General features: G+C 40.6%; 1 protein-coding gene across 20 annotated transcripts in view; it reads right to left on the reverse strand.

Moving 5' to 3' along the window:
• The window catches only part of macf1a (microtubule actin crosslinking factor 1a), a 281,961-nt gene that overhangs the window by 24,010 nt on the left and 238,196 nt on the right, over positions 1-19,755 (reverse strand). For 17 of the 20 annotated variants that reach the window (XM_088090424.1, XM_088090426.1, XM_088090434.1 and 14 more), the window contains 16 exons: positions 16,422-16,583; positions 16,162-16,332; positions 13,673-13,839; positions 12,573-12,732; positions 10,901-11,227; positions 10,191-10,275; positions 8,313-8,539; positions 6,701-6,907; positions 6,377-6,604; positions 6,039-6,257; positions 5,398-5,601; positions 2,639-2,864; positions 1,633-1,859; positions 1,225-1,347; positions 680-781; positions 423-524 (listed from right to left, as the gene is read on the reverse strand). In XM_088090424.1, the coding sequence (XP_087946550.1) occupies positions 423-524; positions 680-781; positions 1,225-1,347; positions 1,633-1,859; positions 2,639-2,864; positions 5,398-5,601; positions 6,039-6,257; positions 6,377-6,604; positions 6,701-6,907; positions 8,313-8,539; positions 10,191-10,275; positions 10,901-11,227; positions 12,573-12,732; positions 13,673-13,839; positions 16,162-16,332; positions 16,422-16,583 (2,937 nt within the window). The remainder of the gene's footprint in view (positions 1-422; positions 525-679; positions 782-1,224; positions 1,348-1,632; positions 1,860-2,638; positions 2,865-5,397; positions 5,602-6,038; positions 6,258-6,376; positions 6,605-6,700; positions 6,908-8,312; positions 8,540-10,190; positions 10,276-10,900; positions 11,228-12,572; positions 12,733-13,672; positions 13,840-16,161; positions 16,333-16,421; positions 16,584-19,755) is intronic. The other 3 variants (XM_088090432.1, XM_088090433.1, XM_088090423.1) reach the window with 1 other exon arrangement.

Consider the following 19,755-nt stretch of genomic DNA (forward strand, 5'->3'; position numbering starts at 1 on the left):
AAATTCTGCTGTAAAAGCCCTCACAAGGCACTGTTTACTTCCTGAACCCCCAACAATAAAGTAGTGGATATATCTAGTGATAATATTTATGTTATGGAAAAATGACTTTCTGTCTTCGCCTCCAAAAAGTGTGCTCATTGGATTTGTGGAGATATTAGACAAATTACCTTATTTTGTTGTTCTACTCTGACTGCTATTCTATTTTTCTCTCAAGTCCCCCCTGAAATATTTACAGACCTTTGTATGTGTACTTTGTCTCTCCCAAAATGTACAAAGTTCTTAGATTGTGAAAAATCTAAACAGCAGGGGAAATTTAAATGTCTGTCTTGATGTATTTGTTGTACTATAAATCGCTGTCCAGAAAAATAAAGAATAATAATAATAATAATAATAATAAATAGACTGTAAAGACTGTTGCCAACCTTGAGCTCTTCAATCTGCTGTTTGACAGTTCCCAAATCAGTTCCCACAGTCGACATGTCACACAGTTTGATCACTGCGTTGTCCAGGTAGTCAAACATAGACTGGAAATGATGCAGAAAAAAAGCTTACATCAACAGCACAACACATGAAAATATTTTGATTTAAAGTTGGTGCAGATGACACTAAAACACCACCTCAAGAGCAGTATGATTTGACACAGTAATGTAAAAACACAGACTAACTCTGATGCACAAACCTGCAGTGAGTCCTGATACTGCACAGACGCTGTCATGGCCTCCTCCAGTCTCTCCATCCTCTCTCTCCACGTCCGGTTCAGGCCCTCCCAGGCAGCATTCATCTGTGAGGGAGAGAAAGGAAACATTTTAGTGGGTCAGCAGATACCTGAAAAAACAAAAACATATCTTTATCTTTCTTAGAAACAAATGATGGACTTCTGACAAGAAAACTTTCTTGATTTCCAATTGGAGAAGAATTGAGACAACTTACACAGGTAAATGTTGTATTAACACAATATAAAAATACTGCCTAACAAGTAAAAGTATCTAAGGTACTCTTTATGTAAAATTGTTGCTGTTTGCAACTGAGTGTAGCGATACTTCCAATATAATTGATATATCACCCACCCCTAGATTAATTTATAAAAAGGTGTAATATTTGTTAAACTGATCATATAATATTACATGTAATATGGAAACACTAAAGTAAATTACAAGTATTTCAAATCTGTACTTAAGTTTCGTACTTGAGTAAATGTACACTGTGCCACTGATGATCCCTTACCTCATCAATGGTTTTCTTGACTTCAGGTTTCTCAGTTTCTCCACAGGCAAAGATGAGGTCAGCTCCGAGGGTCCTGACAAACTCCAGCTCCTCCCTCAGACCGTCCGTCTCTGCTTTAATGGCCTGGAAGAATAGAGAGACATCGTATTGAGTTATTTTACAATGAGACCTGAGCAAATTGCTTTGATTGTCTGCAAAAACATGGGGAGAAGGCAATAAGCAATTTAAAAAGACATGACCCAAAAATTTGCAATAACTTTGTAAAAAAAAACAACAAAAAAAAAACAATTACAAGAATACTATCTGAAAATGTGAAAAAAGAAAGGAAAAAAACAAACAAACAGAAAAATTACCCCAAAAGGTACTGAATTTTTTAAAATTTTTTCCCCTCCCTCTCGCCCTCCGTACCTCAGCAGCCTCAATCTGTTGTTTGATGAGTGAGGGGTCCACACCAGGGTCCTCCAGCTCTTTCACGATGTCTTGGGAGTCTCGGAGCGTGCTCAGTAGCGCCGCCACGTCGGCCCAGAACTTTCCTGCCAGGTCTAAGACGTCGTTCAGTTTCCCTTCCCTCTCCTCGGCCCGCTGCCGGATCTCATCCCACAGGGAGCGCAGGCGCAGGAGGCGGGTACGAACAGCTGAAAGTGGAGAGGAATCAGAGTTTAAACAGGTTGGTGGGATCTCATTAATCATAATGGGAAAAACTTCATGGTCATTCTTTATGCAGAGTAATAATAATGATAATAATAATAATAATAATAACAATAATAATAACAATAATAATAACAATAATAATAATAATAATAATAATAATAATAATAATAATAATAATGTTGTCTTTGTTTGAATTTTCGTATTTAGAGTCCAGACTGGTAAGTAAAGTCTCTCATTATCAGTCCACTCCCACTATCGCTGCACAGTGAGGCTTTTCATTTTCATGAAGCGTGGAGGGAACCGGAGCACAAAGTTCTTCAGAGGGCGATATAACAAAGACCCGTGTGTGTGTGTGTTTTGTTTAACCACGTGGTGGTGTCGGGAGAAATATGCAGTTTCACTACTGAATCTGTTCCATTTCAAAATTTGACAAGGTCTCCCCGCTGGATTTGTGCCAGTGAAACAGTGACTTACTGTAGTCGGTTGATTGTTCAGTCAGTGAACTAGTTGGACTGGAGCCCAAAAGTTTTAATATTTTTTACCCAGATAACAGTTATGTAACTGTTCTGACACACTCCTGCTTCGACTGTCTTTTTTTTTCATGACTGTTTTCCAGTTAGGGCCAGCGAATAATAGACAAACACTGAATACCTACAACAAGAGGGGGCAGCACTTAAGTTATTTAGTTATAGAAATGTTAAGTGGTGTCAACTTAGCCCTCTTTAAAGGAATACGCCACCTCACAAATGACCACCTCACTCACCCTGAGCGGCAGGATCGTCGTGAGCAGCTCGTCCGATGAGCTCCTCTCCGCGGGCGCAGAGAGCGGAGAAGCTTGGCAGCAGTTTGTCCAGCTCCAGCCCCTGGGCTCGGTGCTCCGCCAGCTGCTCCCTGATCTTCTCCACTTCGGCTGCCACCGGAGGAGGCTGCCGCAGCCGCTGGACCGCCCCCTCCAGGGTCTCCAACAGGGGGTCCATCTTGTCGTGAAACTGAAGAAAGTTGGAAGAACGTTTGTGAGGAGGAGGAGGAGGAGGAGGAGGAGAGAGTGTGTTGAGGGGGCTGGGGTTGGTTTTTTGATTGCTGGGTGACATTTTGAAAGTGGGAAATACTGAGATATCATGTGGGTGGTCAGCCATCTGTGGCAGACTGCATTAACTTTTAGGCTTTTTCATATTCATTTCACATCACATTTCAACAGGAGATGTAGAACAGACGTACTGATCTTCTACAGTATTTAATATCTCTGTATTGCACCTTCAGCATGCCATCCAGTCTGTATAACAAAGCTGATTTAGCACACAAGAGGGAGCTGCTAATCCACAAAGTTCAGTTCATTCTGAAGGACTCGGGAGACTTAACAGACGAGGGAGTACACATGGTACAATTTATAGTGAACTGAGGTTTTTTTATGCATTTGAGAGAAATCAAACAACAGCAAATCTCATCTAACTACAAGGGAAATACTTTTGTAATACATAGGAGAGCTATGACCGTTTTCAAGCCTAGTCTGAGACAAAAACAATCACTACCAGAGAGCATGTCTCAGTTTTAGGCAGGAGATATACTTGCTTTTTAACCACGCGTTTAGGTAGATAACCAGCTGTGTCGTGAACATAATTGTTCATAAACTTGCATACGTATTACCGGTGTTACTGGAGGGCACAGACTTTATAGAGCTTCTCAGAGAACTGAGACTTTGTAGAGCTTCTGAATTTACATAATGTACACAAAAAAGGCAACACGCAAAGATTACTCTATTGTTAATTCTGAAAACAAAAAGAGAAATAGCTGAGCCATTACAGAAAATAATGATAATAAAAATAATATTTTTTTATAAAACACTTTTCAAAAAAGTGTTATAAAGTGCTTCACAAGGCAGCTAACTAAAACAGCTAAAACCTTAAATCAACAAATTATAAATGAAATAAATTTGTTTTATAAAAACTGTGGAAATAAAAGTGAGTTCAAAGGAAATTGGGAAAGCCTCTCCAATAAAAGTTTGTTTTAAGATGGGACTTAAAAAAGATCACTGCCTCAGCTGACCTGATTTATTTCTGAGTTTGTGCATGACCGCTGCTGCAGAAGGATGTGGGAGACGTAAAGCAGCCGTCATGTGCACACAAACACGTCATTAAAAGCAAGTTTATCTCTGGCCTTAGACAAGGCTTAACTCAAGTCTGCAAACACACACAAAAAGGAACATTTCCTAACAAATTTCTTTCAGTTTTATTGTCACTCAGGGTTGGCAGACACATGGTTTAGAACATCATGTAGATCATATATTCGATTGAAAAACTCAATCTGTGCTTTTATCAGCGCACAGAAATTTCTCATCGGTAATAAACCAGACAACCTTTATCATTTGAGACAAACAAACTGGATAAATTAAGACTTTGTCTGGTGAGATTAGTGATTGATTAGTATGTACACTGATATTAGTATTGATTCATTTTAATTAGTCGACCAAATCATGTGATGTAACCACCGCCTGAGTGCCAGTTCGATGATGTCAGTCCGTGGTCTTACCTCTACCAGCTGGGTGATGCAGTGAGCAGTGACGATGGAGAAAATGATGGTGGAGGGAGGGGGGGCAACACACACAGCACATCCACAATGAACGAGGGGTGGGATGGTGGAGGGTTGCAGGGACGACACACACGATGATGGGGGAGATTAAAGTTAAAGGATGAGGGAGGAGAGACAAAGAGTCGGAGTGGTTTAGGGTGGAGTGAGGGATGAGGACAGTGTAGAAGTGCAGGTGGAGGAAGAGAGGGAGCGATACATGGATTGATTTGACGGAGGGTGGAGAAACAATACAATGAGTTAAATCAGAGACATGCATACAGTTCACACTGTCAGGCAATATCGACGGCTGCAACACACTCGCAGTCTGCTACACAAATGATTTAATGGTGTCTCATGACATGAAACGAAAAGTTAAAGAAAAGTAGCAATAAAAGAATGTGATGGGAGAAAAGTCTAAATGATGCATTTTTTTCGAGGTACATTCTGTTTGTGTTAGCTCTTATTAATAAAATATAAACTAAAATATACAAAACACAAAGTAAAGAAAATGGCAAATTAAAATAACATTTAGCTGATAGCTTTTACCAAACTCATGACTCTGCACAATAAATTCTTAACATTTAGTTTCGAGCAGCAGACACACACGCAAACACGCACACACAGGCCTCATGCTGCTTCGTAATCACATCAGCCTGTTTTGTCTGGGGCTGCAGACACCATCTAACAAGCTGTAAACAGACCTGGGCCAAACAGCATTTATAAATTTGCTCCAATCTACAAATTTTTCACTCTGCACTTACACGTAAAAGGGTGCGTAATTTAGCAAATTAGGTCAATTCAAACACGAAATGCACTTTAAATCACCTTTAAGAAAGCCTTCCGACTTTCTGGCACCCAACTAGATTAAATTATAAACTTATTAGACCCAGGTCTGCTGCTGACAATGTTTTCCAATTCAAGCATTAAACAGTTTACAATCTTTCCTCTGTGACGTACCTGCGCAGACTGGGAAACTGCTTCGTCCAGAGATGTTGCACGACCTTTGACGCCTTCTTTGATGGCCAGGTAGCGTCTCTCGGCCTCAGCGTAGCGCTGCGTAACCGTCTCCCCCTCCTGGAGGCTGAGCTCAGCCAGCTGGGGTCCGATCTTCAGCAGCTTGTCGATATGCGGCTTGTGCTCTGCGATCGACTCCCTGAGCAGCTGGAGAGGCAGTGGAGAAATAGAGAGGAAATTAAGAACGTGTGAAAATATACAAAGGTTTTGGATGTTTTATTGTTTGTCCAGTTTATTCTTAGACCCTTTAAAACCTGGACAAGTTGGCTTGATTTCTTTTAAAAAAATGGAAAGAAGGAAATGAGCAACTTTAGTAGAAATTTCCCAGAAATTAGCAAGAAATTACCAAAAAAAGTAGAAACAAACAAATAAACAAAAAACAGGTAACTGAAAAAAGAAGAAAAAAGAAATGGCCTAAAAAACTGCTTAAAAATGCTAAAATAATTTTGAAATTCTAATAATGAAAATGACAAATATAGTTTTCTGGACATTTTTCCCAAACTTCAAAAAAATATATATTCTAATAACATTCTTCTGATGTGCATACAATACTGACTGATCGGAAAGCTGAAAATCTTTCTTACCCTCATCTGGTCCTGTTGCAGTCTGAGAGCATCGGTGTCGATGGCCGGAGGTGGCAGTTGGGTGATGAGGGTTTCGGTCTCGCCCAACCATGGCTCCAGTTCCTCGTAGGTCTCCCAGAAGCGAGTGACCAAAACCTGGGCCTGCTCCAGAGCCGAGAACCGCTCGCTGTGGCTCTGACTCACTGTGTCATAGCGAGCACTCAGAGAATCTGTTTTCACCTGAGGAAGAAACATGAAGACACAAAGATGTTAGTGTTGCTGCACTTTCCACGGGTGACTTGCAACCTTAAATTTCTAATGTTCAGTCTCTTTCTCTTTATTCTCCATCAGTCACTTACTATCAGTGCGTCCTTCTGGGCGTCGCTGCAGGTTTCCAGGATGTCGTCTCTGGTGCTGAGCAGCTGATCCACCGTGTCTTTGTGTCTGATGATGTCGATGTTGAAAGCCCTCTGCACTTGCATCTGAGCCACTGTCACATCGGGCTCCAGGCTCAAGGGCCCCAGAGACGCCAGTTTACGCTCCGTTTCTCCGACCCATGCCAGCTCTGCGTCTACTGCCTCCTCGTACTGAAAGGAGGAGTTAGCGTTTAGCGTTTTTACAGTAAAATAGATTCATCTGATGGAATGTTTCTGTTTACAGAAAGGTTTAACTGCCTGCAGTACCTGTTGTGACCTCTGGATGGCAGCTTGTACCAGCTGCACCCGCTGAGTGATGGTTTCATCAGACTGGCGGTATCGCTGGTTGGCATCAGCGACCAGGCGGTCCAGGCCTTCGCGGGCTCGCCACGGCACCAGATCCAGCAGAGCGCTGCCCACCTCGTTCACCGTGTCCAACACGAGACGCTTCTCGGCCGACACTTTCTTCAGCTCCTGAAAAAGTGAGAGATAAGAATTAGATTTACGAAGTCTACAAGTAAGTAGACATATTTGCTTAAGGACAGAGTCATACATGCATGTGAAGCTGAAATTAACTTGTCTGAATGGCATCAACCATATCACACCATTTTTACTGCTGCCAAGTGCTGAGTTACTTTTTGGGAGCAAATGTGGTGAAAGCTTATTAAATGGTAAAAAGCCTAAAATGTCATTGTAGAGCGAAAGGACTGGGTGGCAGCAACAAATTAAATGGGAAAAAAATCAATCGCTTTTACAAACTGTTATTGAGTTCTAGGAAGTCAGTGTTACTATGGTGACCGTGGGTGGGTTGATATTGGAACGTCTGAAAATGTCATTTCAGACAGGAGCTGTCATCGAATTAGTTCTTTCCAAATAATGTTCATTTATTCTTTCTATTATGAGAAAAAAATCCTCTTTGAAAATCGATAACATTTAGATAATAAAGTCTGTTAAATTTGGTTACACACAGTCACTCAAGTGCACAATCGCTAATTCTCTGAAGCAGGAGTCGCTTGTTTTAAATGGCTGAAACAAAACTAAATAATGCAAAAGAAGAACTGATTTCACAATACAAAGCCATGAAATGTGTGAGTGCAAGAGAACAGATGCAGCCTATAGATTCTCACGCTGTCGTTCCAAACTGCTGTCAAGTTTTTAGTGAAAAATTTTTACAGTGTTGGTTCTCAGATGCATCGTGATGCGGACATGGACAATTCGGCACTGATTCACGAGTGTCAGTTGTCTAAATCTTAGTTAATAATGTAATGTTGACAGAAGAAAAGAAGCAAGCGCTGCGCAGCAGCCGGACAGTTTACAGTGCCGACTTGCTAGAGTCTACTTTTTAAATTATATTCACAAAAGGCAGCAGTTGCGTGTTTTCATTCATGTCAAAATAATAACATTTGACAGTATAAATACAAGTATACTAACCCGAGACTAACATTAACAGAGTGGAGCAGTAATCAGACCGTAATGTTAACAAACTAGACCTGCAGATGAACACATTCTACAGCAATTACCAACTTAACACAACTCTGTGGTGATGAAAATAACTCTCTGCTCAGTCTGATTTCACCTAAAAACCCTGACTTTGTCTTCATGGCTTTCTCCCAAGCTGAGGGCGAAGCAGACATAAGATTAAAAACAACGCAGGAGACTGTAAGGTGCTTCCAAATGAATGAATTCATTAATTATTTCAGTATCCTTTTGAAATTAAAAGGCTGTGGACCGTTTATCTTAATTTTTATGTTTCAAGTTGTTTTTTGGTGTGATAAGGACACTAGTGCCTAAAGATTCCCACCCGTAGTGTCCTTTATAGAAAAGGTTTCTTCAAAATCACTGCAAAAATAAATGGATATCTATCTTAGACTCCACCCACCTTTTGTCTTTCCTGGTATGCAGGTGTGGCGTCGGGCTCCACATTGTTGAGCTCCGCCTCCACGCCATCAAGCCACTGGTTGAGGTCGTCATGGGCGCTGGCGAATCTTGTGGCCAGCTGCAGGGCCTGCTCCAGGGTGCGGAGGGCCTTGCTGCTGCCGGCCGTCATCTCAGCGTAGCGAGACTTGATGCCGTCCAGCTTCTCCTGGATCAGGAGAACTTCCTCACCTGCAGGAAGACACACAGGTGAGGTCACAGACTGTCCTGATGTGTTTTAAAAAATCATATCAGTCTGGATCAAACAGTATATCATGCGCTGAGTGTGTAGAGAAAGGCCAACTTCTTAAATGTCTAGTTTTCTATTTTTCTTGTAATTTCTTGGGGTATTTTTAACTTGCATTTCTAATTTTCGGGTAATAATTCTAATATTAATATTAAAAATTCATCACATGTTCTGTAAAATCTCTCAGCGCCCTCGGGTTGACATTTCCGCATACCACTCACAGCCACACCATTTATTTAACCATTTAAATATGAGAGTACACACACAAAGTGTATTCATGGGGTCGACCGACAATCATCTCTCTAATAGTGTGAGCAGTCAGCATGGCTAATATCACGAGAAGAGAGACACAAACCAGATGTTACAGTTTGGTTCACCGCTGATGTAAAAATGTGTGGTTTGGATGTGAATCTACAACAACTGAAGGAAAACAGTGTTTTGGTTTCTTTTTAGAGTTATTCTCTCATGACTGTCTCACTAATCTTCACAACATAAGATTTTAAATACACAGACTGTTTTACTTTAGTTACTATGGTTTCTGTTAGGAAAAAAAATGGTGCCACGTGTCCTGGAAGATTTTAATGTTCCAGAGAAATGGGAGAAATTCCTTTCAAATATCAAGTTATTACTGAAAGTAAAAACAATTGATGGGCAGGCTACATAAGGAAGAGCATCCCTGAGGCGCGTAGATTTATCTTTTTTCATTTTTTGTTTAAAGGTTGATACTTTTACTAATACATTATGCTCCAAATACAATAAAACCTATCAATAAATCCAAAGGCATAATAATGTCATTTTGAAAATAAATATTATGTTAGCCTACGTTCCTTGATGTAACCTGTTAACACAAAATAAATCCCTCAGCTAACTGTGTCCTAACATCGAATGCTCTATGTCTACACTGAATCCGTCAAATGTGCACTTCTGTTGAGGCATGTAAACAAACCACAAATCTGTCTGCTGTGAGCTCGAGATCAGACTGGAGACGGCTGAGTACTCACTTTCTCCCAACATTTGTACTTCTTAAATACACAATTTATATTGTTATATTTCTGAAAATAACAGACGATATCACCAACAGCAAGCAGACTGTTAGCAGCAGTGGTCATTTACCAGAGACTTTCTGCAGCCAGCTGCTACCTTATTTAAGTTTTTGTAGATAAATAAGGAGGTATCATAAAGATAACCTCATGAATCAGCTTTGAAGCTTTAAAAGCAAGCAACAGGAATGAATACAAACAAGGTGTCCAAAAAAAGCTCAAAACAACCACACTGCTTCTCGCAGAGTCCAATTTCAAAAAAAATCAAACGGATTTTGTCAATGACACCTGATCACATCACATTCAGCTAGGAAACGTCATCATGACCACAGAGATTTAAATATGTCACTCTTCAACAGATTTTCCTGCTCAAACGGTAATTATCGGATAAAGGAAACACTGTGCGTTACTTATCATTAAAATGTTCATATTGATGACACCAGCCAAACACCTTCCAGCACAAAATGACCATAAAAAAAACAATTATTTTGTATCAAATATCTTTTTAGGAGGCCAGAGGAAAAAGATGCAGGTTAAATTAGGAGTGTGAGATTACCTGTGGTCTGTTTGAGTAAGGCTTGTCCATTCTTGATGGCCTGGTCCACTGTCTTCTTCCTGCTCACAATCTCTTCATTTAGAGACTGAAGGGAGAAGGAGAGTGAAATTAACCTCAAGTGTAAAAAAGACATTTTACTTTTTGGCTCCAGGCACTAAATCCAATAACGTACATTGCTTATTTACTGTTCAAAAAATGTCATCTAAACTACACAGATGATCAAATCATATTAATATCAAATATAGATAATGCATGGTGTCTAATGTCATGCACGGCTACTTAAGTGATAAATCTCTATATATAATTACATATTGTTACAAATAGTGAAAGTACCTAAGAGTATTGACTCAATTATTGCACTTAAATGCTTCAGTATTTCTAGTTTGTGCTACTTTCTACCTCTAGTCCCATGACTTCTCAGAGTCAACTTTTATATGATTCATTAATGGGACATCGAGCATAGAAAGTACTTTTACTTTAAGTCTTTTAAGTATGTTTTGATGTGACTACTTTTGAACTTTTATATGAGTAAGACTTTGAATGTAGGACTTTATGTAATATTAATACTTTTATTTAAATAAAACATCTAGGTACTTCTTTCACCACTCTTAATTACACATGTTAAGAGAAGAGCTTTAATAACAAACTACTGTTCTTGTGGTTAAGAAGAAATAACTGAGCTGTCATTCAGTGTGCTCATGAAGTCGTACCAGAGTGTGTTTGTGCTGCTCGGCCAGCAGCTGGTGCTGGTAGCTCTGGACGGAGACCTGACTGAGCCTCTGAGCGACCTCAGCCAGCCAGTTCAGCACCTCTACCTCCTCCTCCCCAAACAGCTGAGCATTAGCCAGCGCCTGCTCCAGCATGCCCGCCCGCCTGGAGCACCAATCAGTGAGCTCAGAGTGACCCGACTTCACAGCTCCCACACGCTCGCGTAGCCAATCACGATCGGCCGCGCAGCTGAGCGGGTTCAGCGATTGGCTGAGGGCCTCGAGGTGGTCAACCTCGGCTTCGCGGCAGGACACGTCCTCTTGCAACGCCTGGGAGTTGTGTGTGTGCGTGCGTGCGTGCGTGTGTGCGTGCGTGTGTGTGTGTGTGTGTGTGTGAGGTGAAAACAAGTGAGGAGAGAACAACGAAACAACAGAAATACAGATGGATAAAAACTCAAAATATGAGCATGCAAATGACAAATCATAGAATAACAGAAAATCATAAACATGAATGAACGAATGGGCAGAAAACTTAAAACAACTTAAAAAAAACTTGACAAAACTAAAATGAAAACTAAAAACTCAACTAAGGATGAGTAAAACAATAAATTGACTTGTAAAAGGGTATGTTTTGAGTTGTAAATGATTGCTTTGAGGATCTTATGTCTCGTGCTTTCTCTTCCGGCATATTTCCATTGAGTTACACTGGATTAGATTAAATGCAGGGGCATTTAATCAAGACTGTTGACCGTGTGTGTAAGTGTGTTTACTAATGAATTAATCTCTGTGTTACTTATCACCCGTCAGATCAAAGGGGCTGTTAAATTGGACTATTCAATCGAACAGTACAAAAATAAGATAGTGAAAGTTAACTTATGAACTTAATTGTTTTTTTGTAAAACTACAGTCTTTCTGAATTTGAAGATAACAAAGGTTCCCAAAAAGTTCGTAGAGGGGAATTCTTACCACCGTGTTACATCACCTTTTCTTCTTACAATACTCAGTAAACAATTGGGAACTGAGGATACTTATTGTTGATTTTATTATAAACAAAGTATTTAATACATTTCATTTAGCTTGTTAAATACTTTCTTCTTGTGTTATTCCACTTCATAGCACAAACTTTTTATGGATTGAAATGTTATGATTTCTTTGTAAGTGTACTTTTATTGAAATAAAACCAGTGTCTTGTCCAAATTTCATGTCAATACCTGCACTGGAAGTTTGTTTAATGAAAAAATGTTGACGTTTTGAATACTTATTTTTCCCACTGTATGTCGAAGAGAATCTGAAAGTCATTCCATTTTAAATTTCTATATTTTAAACAGCGTTCAAACTTTTCTGGAATAAGTCTTTTAAGTCTGTAAGTATTTTCTTCTCTGGGAAGACTTTAAATCTATTGACTGAGCAATGTGCTGTGTTTAGCCTTTTTTTGCTGACAAATGGGAGCACCTACCTTAAAACTCAACCTCCCTCTTACCCTTCAGTCTACAAAAAAGGTGGGATTGAGAGGATTTATATCTGCATTTTTCACCTTTTTTGCTATTCTGTGGACTTAATCCAAAAAATGCTCAAGCAGGAGGGGGTATTGCTCATTGATGCACATCAAAAAAATTGGCCTTTGTGACCTTTTCATGAGGCGAGGCTCTCTGTAACAACAGGGGCCAAACAGTACCTTGTGCTTAACGATCTGCTGGGTGATCTTGGCCGTCTGGGTGCCCATGGGCTCAGCAGAGCTCAGGCGTCTCTCGGTGGCGCTCAGCCATTCGCCCAGCGGCTCCAGGGCTTCGTGGAACTGAAGAGCCAAAACCTGCAGCTCCTCCAACTGCCTTTGCCTGAAGAACGAGGAACGAAGAGATGATGATGATGAAGAGGAGAAGAGTTTTTATTGGTTTTTTATTGCTTTCACAGATTTTTTTTGCTCCACTTGGACCAGATTTTGTGTCATACAGCTGTCGTCTTTTTTTTTAATAAACACAGTTTATTAAATGTTCATGATTTTTTTATGATCTATTATTACATTTTTAAAGAATTTCATAAACTGATAATATGCTTTATTGTTGTGTGTTTGAAATGGACGGAGAGAGGGAGGTTTTGCAAAAAAAACATGTCAAGTCTTTTTGCGTGTGTGTGTGAGTGAGTTTGTCAACCGAAGCCTCTCACAGTGTGCTTACAAAGAAAGCAGCCTGCGTGTGCAAAGACTTAAAATATTTATGTTGTTAGTGTTCATACACTAGACAGTGTAATACATTCCAGAGACAAACGTTTTTATATCACGCCTTACGGAAAGTTGTCAGTCATGAATGTTTTATGAACATTGTATATTATCACACTGCTTTACACGAGGTCATCCCAGATATCAAACCTCTTCACTGAGCTTTGCGAGTGTGCACCAATTTTCCCCAAAGAATAATTTCTTTCCCCGAGTGAACAGAAGAGCTGCTGAAATCTCTGTCAGACCACAGAAACCAAAAGTAATGATACTATTCTTTCTTTAAGTACAGTGGAGCTTGATGGAGCCACACACAGATGAAACAGGAAAACAGGAAATAACCACAAGATAACATGCTGTTGAGGAGCACCGCCAATTACTTTCCAAAACCACATATTTACAGCGAGACCAATCTGTAACTTTTAGCTTTCTGTGATTTTATCTGTGTTGCCTTTTCAGTATTTGCCACTGGGAAATTCCCATTTCTTTTCTCACTCCACAGCAAAAGTCAGAGATCGAGGCGCATAAATCCAGACACTCCTCACCTTATAGAGGAGACTCACCTGCCGCTGGCCTTGTCCATCAGGTCCGTCCATCTCTCTGCCAAACTCTGGAGCTGGGTTTGAATCTTCTCTCGGTCCTGAGTGTCCGCTGTGGCTGCGATCCTCTCTCCCTCAGCACGGATCATCTCAACCGTCGGCCGGCGGTCATCTAACAGCCTCTGGAGCAGCTGGAAGTGAAGAAACACACACAGTTATTGATACAAATCACTTCTAAGCAGCAACTATGGGCTGCTAACTTTATTTATAATTTTTGAAGACATTTTCGATCAATTAATTTCTTCTTCTTCTTCGTCTTCTTCTTATTAAAATTAGACAACAACAAAATTAATATATTTACATTTATTGTTTATATTTTAACACATTTTACAGGTACTTTTCTGTTACTTTTTTTTCTTTCCTTTTATTCCAGTTTCAGGTAATTTCAGTAAGTTTTTCACTGTCTTCTTGACATGTTTTTCAAAGAAATCAAGCCAATTTGCTCAAGTTTCAAAGGGTTAATCAAAAGCTAAACCCTCAATTTTTGAGAGAGAGACATTTTTCCTGCACATTTAAGACATTTAACAAGTAAATCACGTGGGAGAATTTATCTTTTTTTTTTTTTTTACAATAGAGGACGACATGTTTTTCACCATTACCAAAATCTACCCCTATTAACATTACCAACACTTCCTTCTTTTTTGGGGGGGAAGGCCTCACACAAAGTTCATCAGTCATTAAAACTGTTATCATTATGTCATCAAAGGCCTCAGGTTAGCTCTATATGACTTATTAAACTTTTAATAAGGGTAGGTGTCAGTTTTCAAACTGTAGATACAAAACAGACTTGTTCACTTCACAAGGGATCCAACCTTTTAAAGATTAGAAAACAAAATACATGAAGAAACTTCCTTCCTGCTCAGATAGTCTCTCTGTCTGCTTTGAGCCAACAGCTCGGTTCAGCTCCTGGAATGCACTTCTCTTCAGTTTACGCTCTCTTTCTCAGCCAAACCGTGACACAACTCTCCGTCACGGATGTAAACACATGAGATTGATCGCTGGTCGAGACTGTAGCACACTCATGTGCACAAACACAGGAAGTGTATGCTGGATAAACAGGGGGAAAGTGTGTGTGTCTGAAAACAATACAAATCCACCATGCATGTGTCTGTGTGTGTGTCTGTTTTTATGCCAGTCTGACTGGCAGACGGTCAACTGGGGCCGTTTGGATGCCAGGCAGACGGATCATTGACTGTGTGTTTGTGTGTGCGCTTGTCATTCAAATATCTATTGTTTGCAGTTGAAGGACAATGAGGACATCTGAATATCAATAATGTCTCAATTCAAACTGTTTGATACACTGAAGACCTGTTTGTCACGATAAATGTTTCAAATTAAATAAATAATCCAGAAAATTAAAATGCAACAGAAGCTGGCAGGACACTTCAAAGAAAGAAGAGGAGGATGTGGGTGGCAGGAGCTTAAAACTGTGCTCAATGATCACCGCTCAAAATCCCCCAAAATGGAAAATCTGACCAGACACTGAATATAAGAAAACACTTCTTATCAAAATGGACTCTTGATGACCTAAAGGAAGGTGTTTTAAAGGTCCAGCGTGTGGGATTTAAGGGGATGTGTGGTCACAACTGGCATAAAATATAATAAATATGGTTTCTTTAGTGTATAATCACCTAACAATAAGAAATGCTGTGTTTGTTTTATCTTAGAATGAGCTATTTTTATCTACACAGAGATCACCATGTTCCTACAGTAGCCCTGAATTGACAAACCAAACACTGGCTCTGGATAAGACCATTCCTGTTTCGGCCACCCTAGTTAGCAGCCCCTCTGCGACAGAGGGTCAGAAAAACACTTATTTTCTAATGTGAAACGGCTTCGTTCTGTGTTTTTACCCATTTAAGTCACTGGGTTTGTTTTTGAGAGCATAATTTGGCTCCTGGATTTTAAGTTACCAGAGAAAAACGCTAAGCAGGTGCTGGGCTAGTGGCCCAACTGCGGCATGTCAAACAGCATTGGAGAAACACGGAACTGCTTGATTCAGTTTTACCGGTTTTAATCATCTGGTCTGTTTGTTTTGGAGAGGAGGAGCCCTCTGCAGCCTCTAGTAAAATACTCCTGAACGTCTGGATAACAGTCTGTCTGCAACCAGCCAAACATCATCAGAAAAATACTGATTGGAAATGTGAAACTGTTTAATCCATTGTTTTGACCAAGTTTAATCACTTGGTCTGTTTGTTTTGGAGAGGATGAGACTTCTGCAGGTAATTCGGCTTCCAGTAAAAACCTCCTGAACAATCAACACTGAATAACACTTAAAGAATTCTATCCAGGAGAAGTTTCAGCTGGCTGCAATCTGCAATCCTCACAGCTAGATGTCAATAAATCTCCATAAATCTTACACACTGGATCTTTTACACTGTCAGTTATGTTTTCTTGAATCATCAGTTGTGCTTTTTGATGCTAAAGATGGTTTTATTTTATCCTTCTGGTACCTTTTGTTCTTGGATCTGGGCCTTGACCACGCGGTACTCAGCAGACGGAGGCTTCTGATTGGCCACCAGCTCCTCTGTGTCGCTCAGCCAGCTCAGCAGGGGCTCAAGAGCATCCTGGAACTTCCCACAATGCAACAGGGCCTCCTGCAGCTGGGCGATCCGCTCTGCCACCTGAGGACAGGAGAGAGGCAAAGTTGATATAAAATACTGCATGTATAAGTCCAAAAAGCCCATGAAAGGGGGGTAGGGTGGAGTCGTACCCGCTTGTTGAGTGAGTTCCATTGGAGGTTGGTTGTCTCCAGGTCGTGCTCCAGCGCCTGGGTGTCGGTGTGTTTGGCGGCGCTCTGGATCAGACCCTGACCCACTGCATTGATGTGCTGCAGCTTCGGTTGAATGCTGTCCACCTGCTCTCTCTCCACAGCCTGCAAGAGGAAGCCGGAAAATCGTTACTTGATTCACTGAACGATGTAAACAAGAAAAAAAAAATGGCCCAACAGTTTATTTGAAAGCAGGAGTCAAAAATACACTGCGGATTCAATCTGCACAACAACAAATGGACGTGAAGTTAACCACATTATGCACCTATATATAGAGGCGAGTGGATATTAGGAGAGGAGAGACAGACTGAGGGATGTGCAGAGATAAGAGAGGAGTGGGAGACAGGAAGGGAGCAGGAGAAATTAGGGAGGAGAAAAAAAGAGGGGGGGAGAGGAGGATTATGGGGATTAGAGGGTTAGACGAGTAAGGGGCTAGCTGGAAAAGGCTGAGTCGGCAACACACACACATTATAGAGTACACTAACACACTTGCATGGGCGCACACAACCTTCACTTAATCACACACAAAAGCACACGCACACACGGGCTGACACTCTCACACATTTATAGCAAATACACACTAGCACAACTTCGCCTGTCTGGACACATTACTCACACACACACGTCACAGTGGAGGGCTGGAGCCATCTTGTGATGACAATAGAAGCAGCCACCCGACACTAAAGACAACCAGACTTAACTTCCCTGGACCGAAATAAACGGAGTAACAGCCAATACAGCAGTCGTAGTAAATCTGTGCCACTACAGTAATGAAAGCACATACTGTATGTACACGTTCAGGCCAGTACACTAAAAGTGATACAGCTACCAACAGAGTACTTATTGTGATAGCATTTTTCTACTTCTGGCATGTAGTATAGCCATGCTTTCAAATATTTTGGTGGCATTTCTGTGCACTGAACTACTAACTCTGTAAAATGCAACGTGCTCAACTTCACCAAAGACTGTAAGGGTTAGAGTTGCTGCAGTAGTGGGCCAATCACACGTCGCATTAAATCAAGGCTGCAGCATTAAATCATAGCTGCAGCCCTTAAATACAAATCAATACAAAGCACCACTAAAATGTATTCAAAAGCCCCAACATGCCCCAAGACTTCTTGAAGACTTTTCCTAATCTTGATTTTTCGATTTATAATCTGGAACACATCCCTAACCTAAAAAATCTTGCTTCTGCCTTATTTGTTAATGTTAGTTTTTGAAAGGGGTAAACGGTGTGGTTATCCCTGTGGTTGGTTTAACTGTGGAAAAACAACTCAAAACCAAACTGCTAATACAATAATGTTGGAGGAAAAAAAAATCTGCTAAATTCCTGTAAACCATCCTGCTTTATCCAACAATTTGCCAAATCCACAAAACAACTTTCACAATTTCACTGTATTCCACCAGGTCCTTGACCAGTGGGAACACTGTAAACCACCATCAATGAAATTCCTTTCATTTAGTCCTTTCTGGGACAAAATCCCAATAAATGGGGGTTTGAGGCAGTAATGTGGGGAGGGGGTCACTGTCAGGAAATTGTTTGAGAAAAGTCCTGACATTCAGAAAAAGGCCCACAGAGGGAGAATTAGGCCTGGTGGTTTATAATGCTGTGGCAGCCAAACCTCAATGGCCACACAAAGAGACAGACACACAAACACACACATAACCAGATGTGCACATCCAGAACACACACACACACAAAAGATTTTGGTAAATCCAGCGCCTGGGGGAAAATAGCTGGTGTGACAATACCGAGGGGGGTGCAGTTAAAGTGGGGGAGAGTGAAAATGTAGGTTTGGGTTTCAGTGAAATACCACGACGGGCTGGAAGAAGCTCCAACAGTCGTGGGTGTCCAATAGTCAAATAACAACAAACCACTGCTCACCAGTGCACCTCATAAAACTGAAATAAAAACATCTGAACAAGAAATCGTTCTCCCCGTTTTCACCACAACATCTAAAAGATGTATTTGTGTTTCTTCTTTCATCAAATCACTCCTACGACCTCTGATACACAGCCGGCTAACAGTAAATCTGTCCACACCTTTCAGCGAGTCAAACTAAATCCACCCCCAAAAGAGTAAAAACAGTAGAGTATCAGCAATATATGCATGAGAAAAAAGCTGGATGTCTCAGAGTATTAGTAAATCTTTGAGTTTATGTTTATAAGGTTCTGCCAGCTTATAGTAAGTTGGAGTTAAGGCTTTTTAAGACAATTTTATGAATGAAATTAAAACCAATTCTACAATAACTACAGTTGGAGAAAAACAAAACAAACAAGAATTGCCATCTTGCAGTTGTCAAGTTGCACTTACAATTTACATCTGTGTCTGTGACAACATGGATGCCTCACAAATAGTTTTCAACCTGGCAGCAATCAGGACAATTTCAAGTTGGGCAACCAAGTGGATGTTTGTGCCAAATTCGAAAAAAACTCCCTCAATGTGTTCATGAGATATGGTGTTCACAAGAATCAGAAAAGATCACAGTGACTGTGAAATTTGATCACAAATATGTAACTTCATTGCTGTGTCCGTGTGGACGTTTGTGCCAAATTTGAAGAAATTCCCTTAAGGCATTCTTGATCATGAGACTGAGACAAATGCGCGGATAAAAAGCAAAATGCCTCCAGCCACAGCTGTCACCAGCCCGAAGGCATAAAAACATGAAGAAAATGAAAGAAAGAAAGATGAAAGAAAATCAATTATTTTGGATTAGGGGCAGTTGGGGACAGCTAATGTTTATTGTAACATAAAACGTGACTTTTTGGGGGCAGCTGTGGCTCAGAGGTAGGTAGGACCTGTCTGTGAATGGGTGTATGTGACATGTAGTGTAAAAGGGCTTTACAAGTACAGCCCACTTAACATTTGAAAAAACACTGCATAACACTCAGAGCCTTGTCTGCATTGTCTTGTATCAATTTCAGCCATCTCAAAATCTTGACTAAATGGCCAGTTTTTGTTAATTATGCTTCCCCTTGTTATCCAGGGTACAATGACAGGTAGCTGCTTGGATGGATTATTTAAGGGGCCTACCTGGCACAGATCCAGGGGCCCAAAGAATCATGGGGCTCCCTGGCCTTCACTTACAAAATGTCAAATGCCAAATCAACAAGTACCAACCAGAGACTTAAAACTACCTCAAAGAAACACACAAAAAGACTAAAAAAGACACAGAAACACCTCAAAGTCATTGTGTCTTGGTATCTAGAAGAGGTGGTGGGGCCCTTTGCATTTGCCAAATGTGCTCAGTGTCTGAAAATCCGCCCATGGCTAGCT

This window comes from Plectropomus leopardus, chromosome 17 (genome assembly GCF_026936395.1).
Source record: "Plectropomus leopardus strain MGB_pleo_1.0 chromosome 17, ASM2693639v1, whole genome shotgun sequence".
In the NCBI taxonomy this organism is placed as follows: domain Eukaryota; kingdom Metazoa; phylum Chordata; class Actinopteri; order Perciformes; family Serranidae; genus Plectropomus; species Plectropomus leopardus.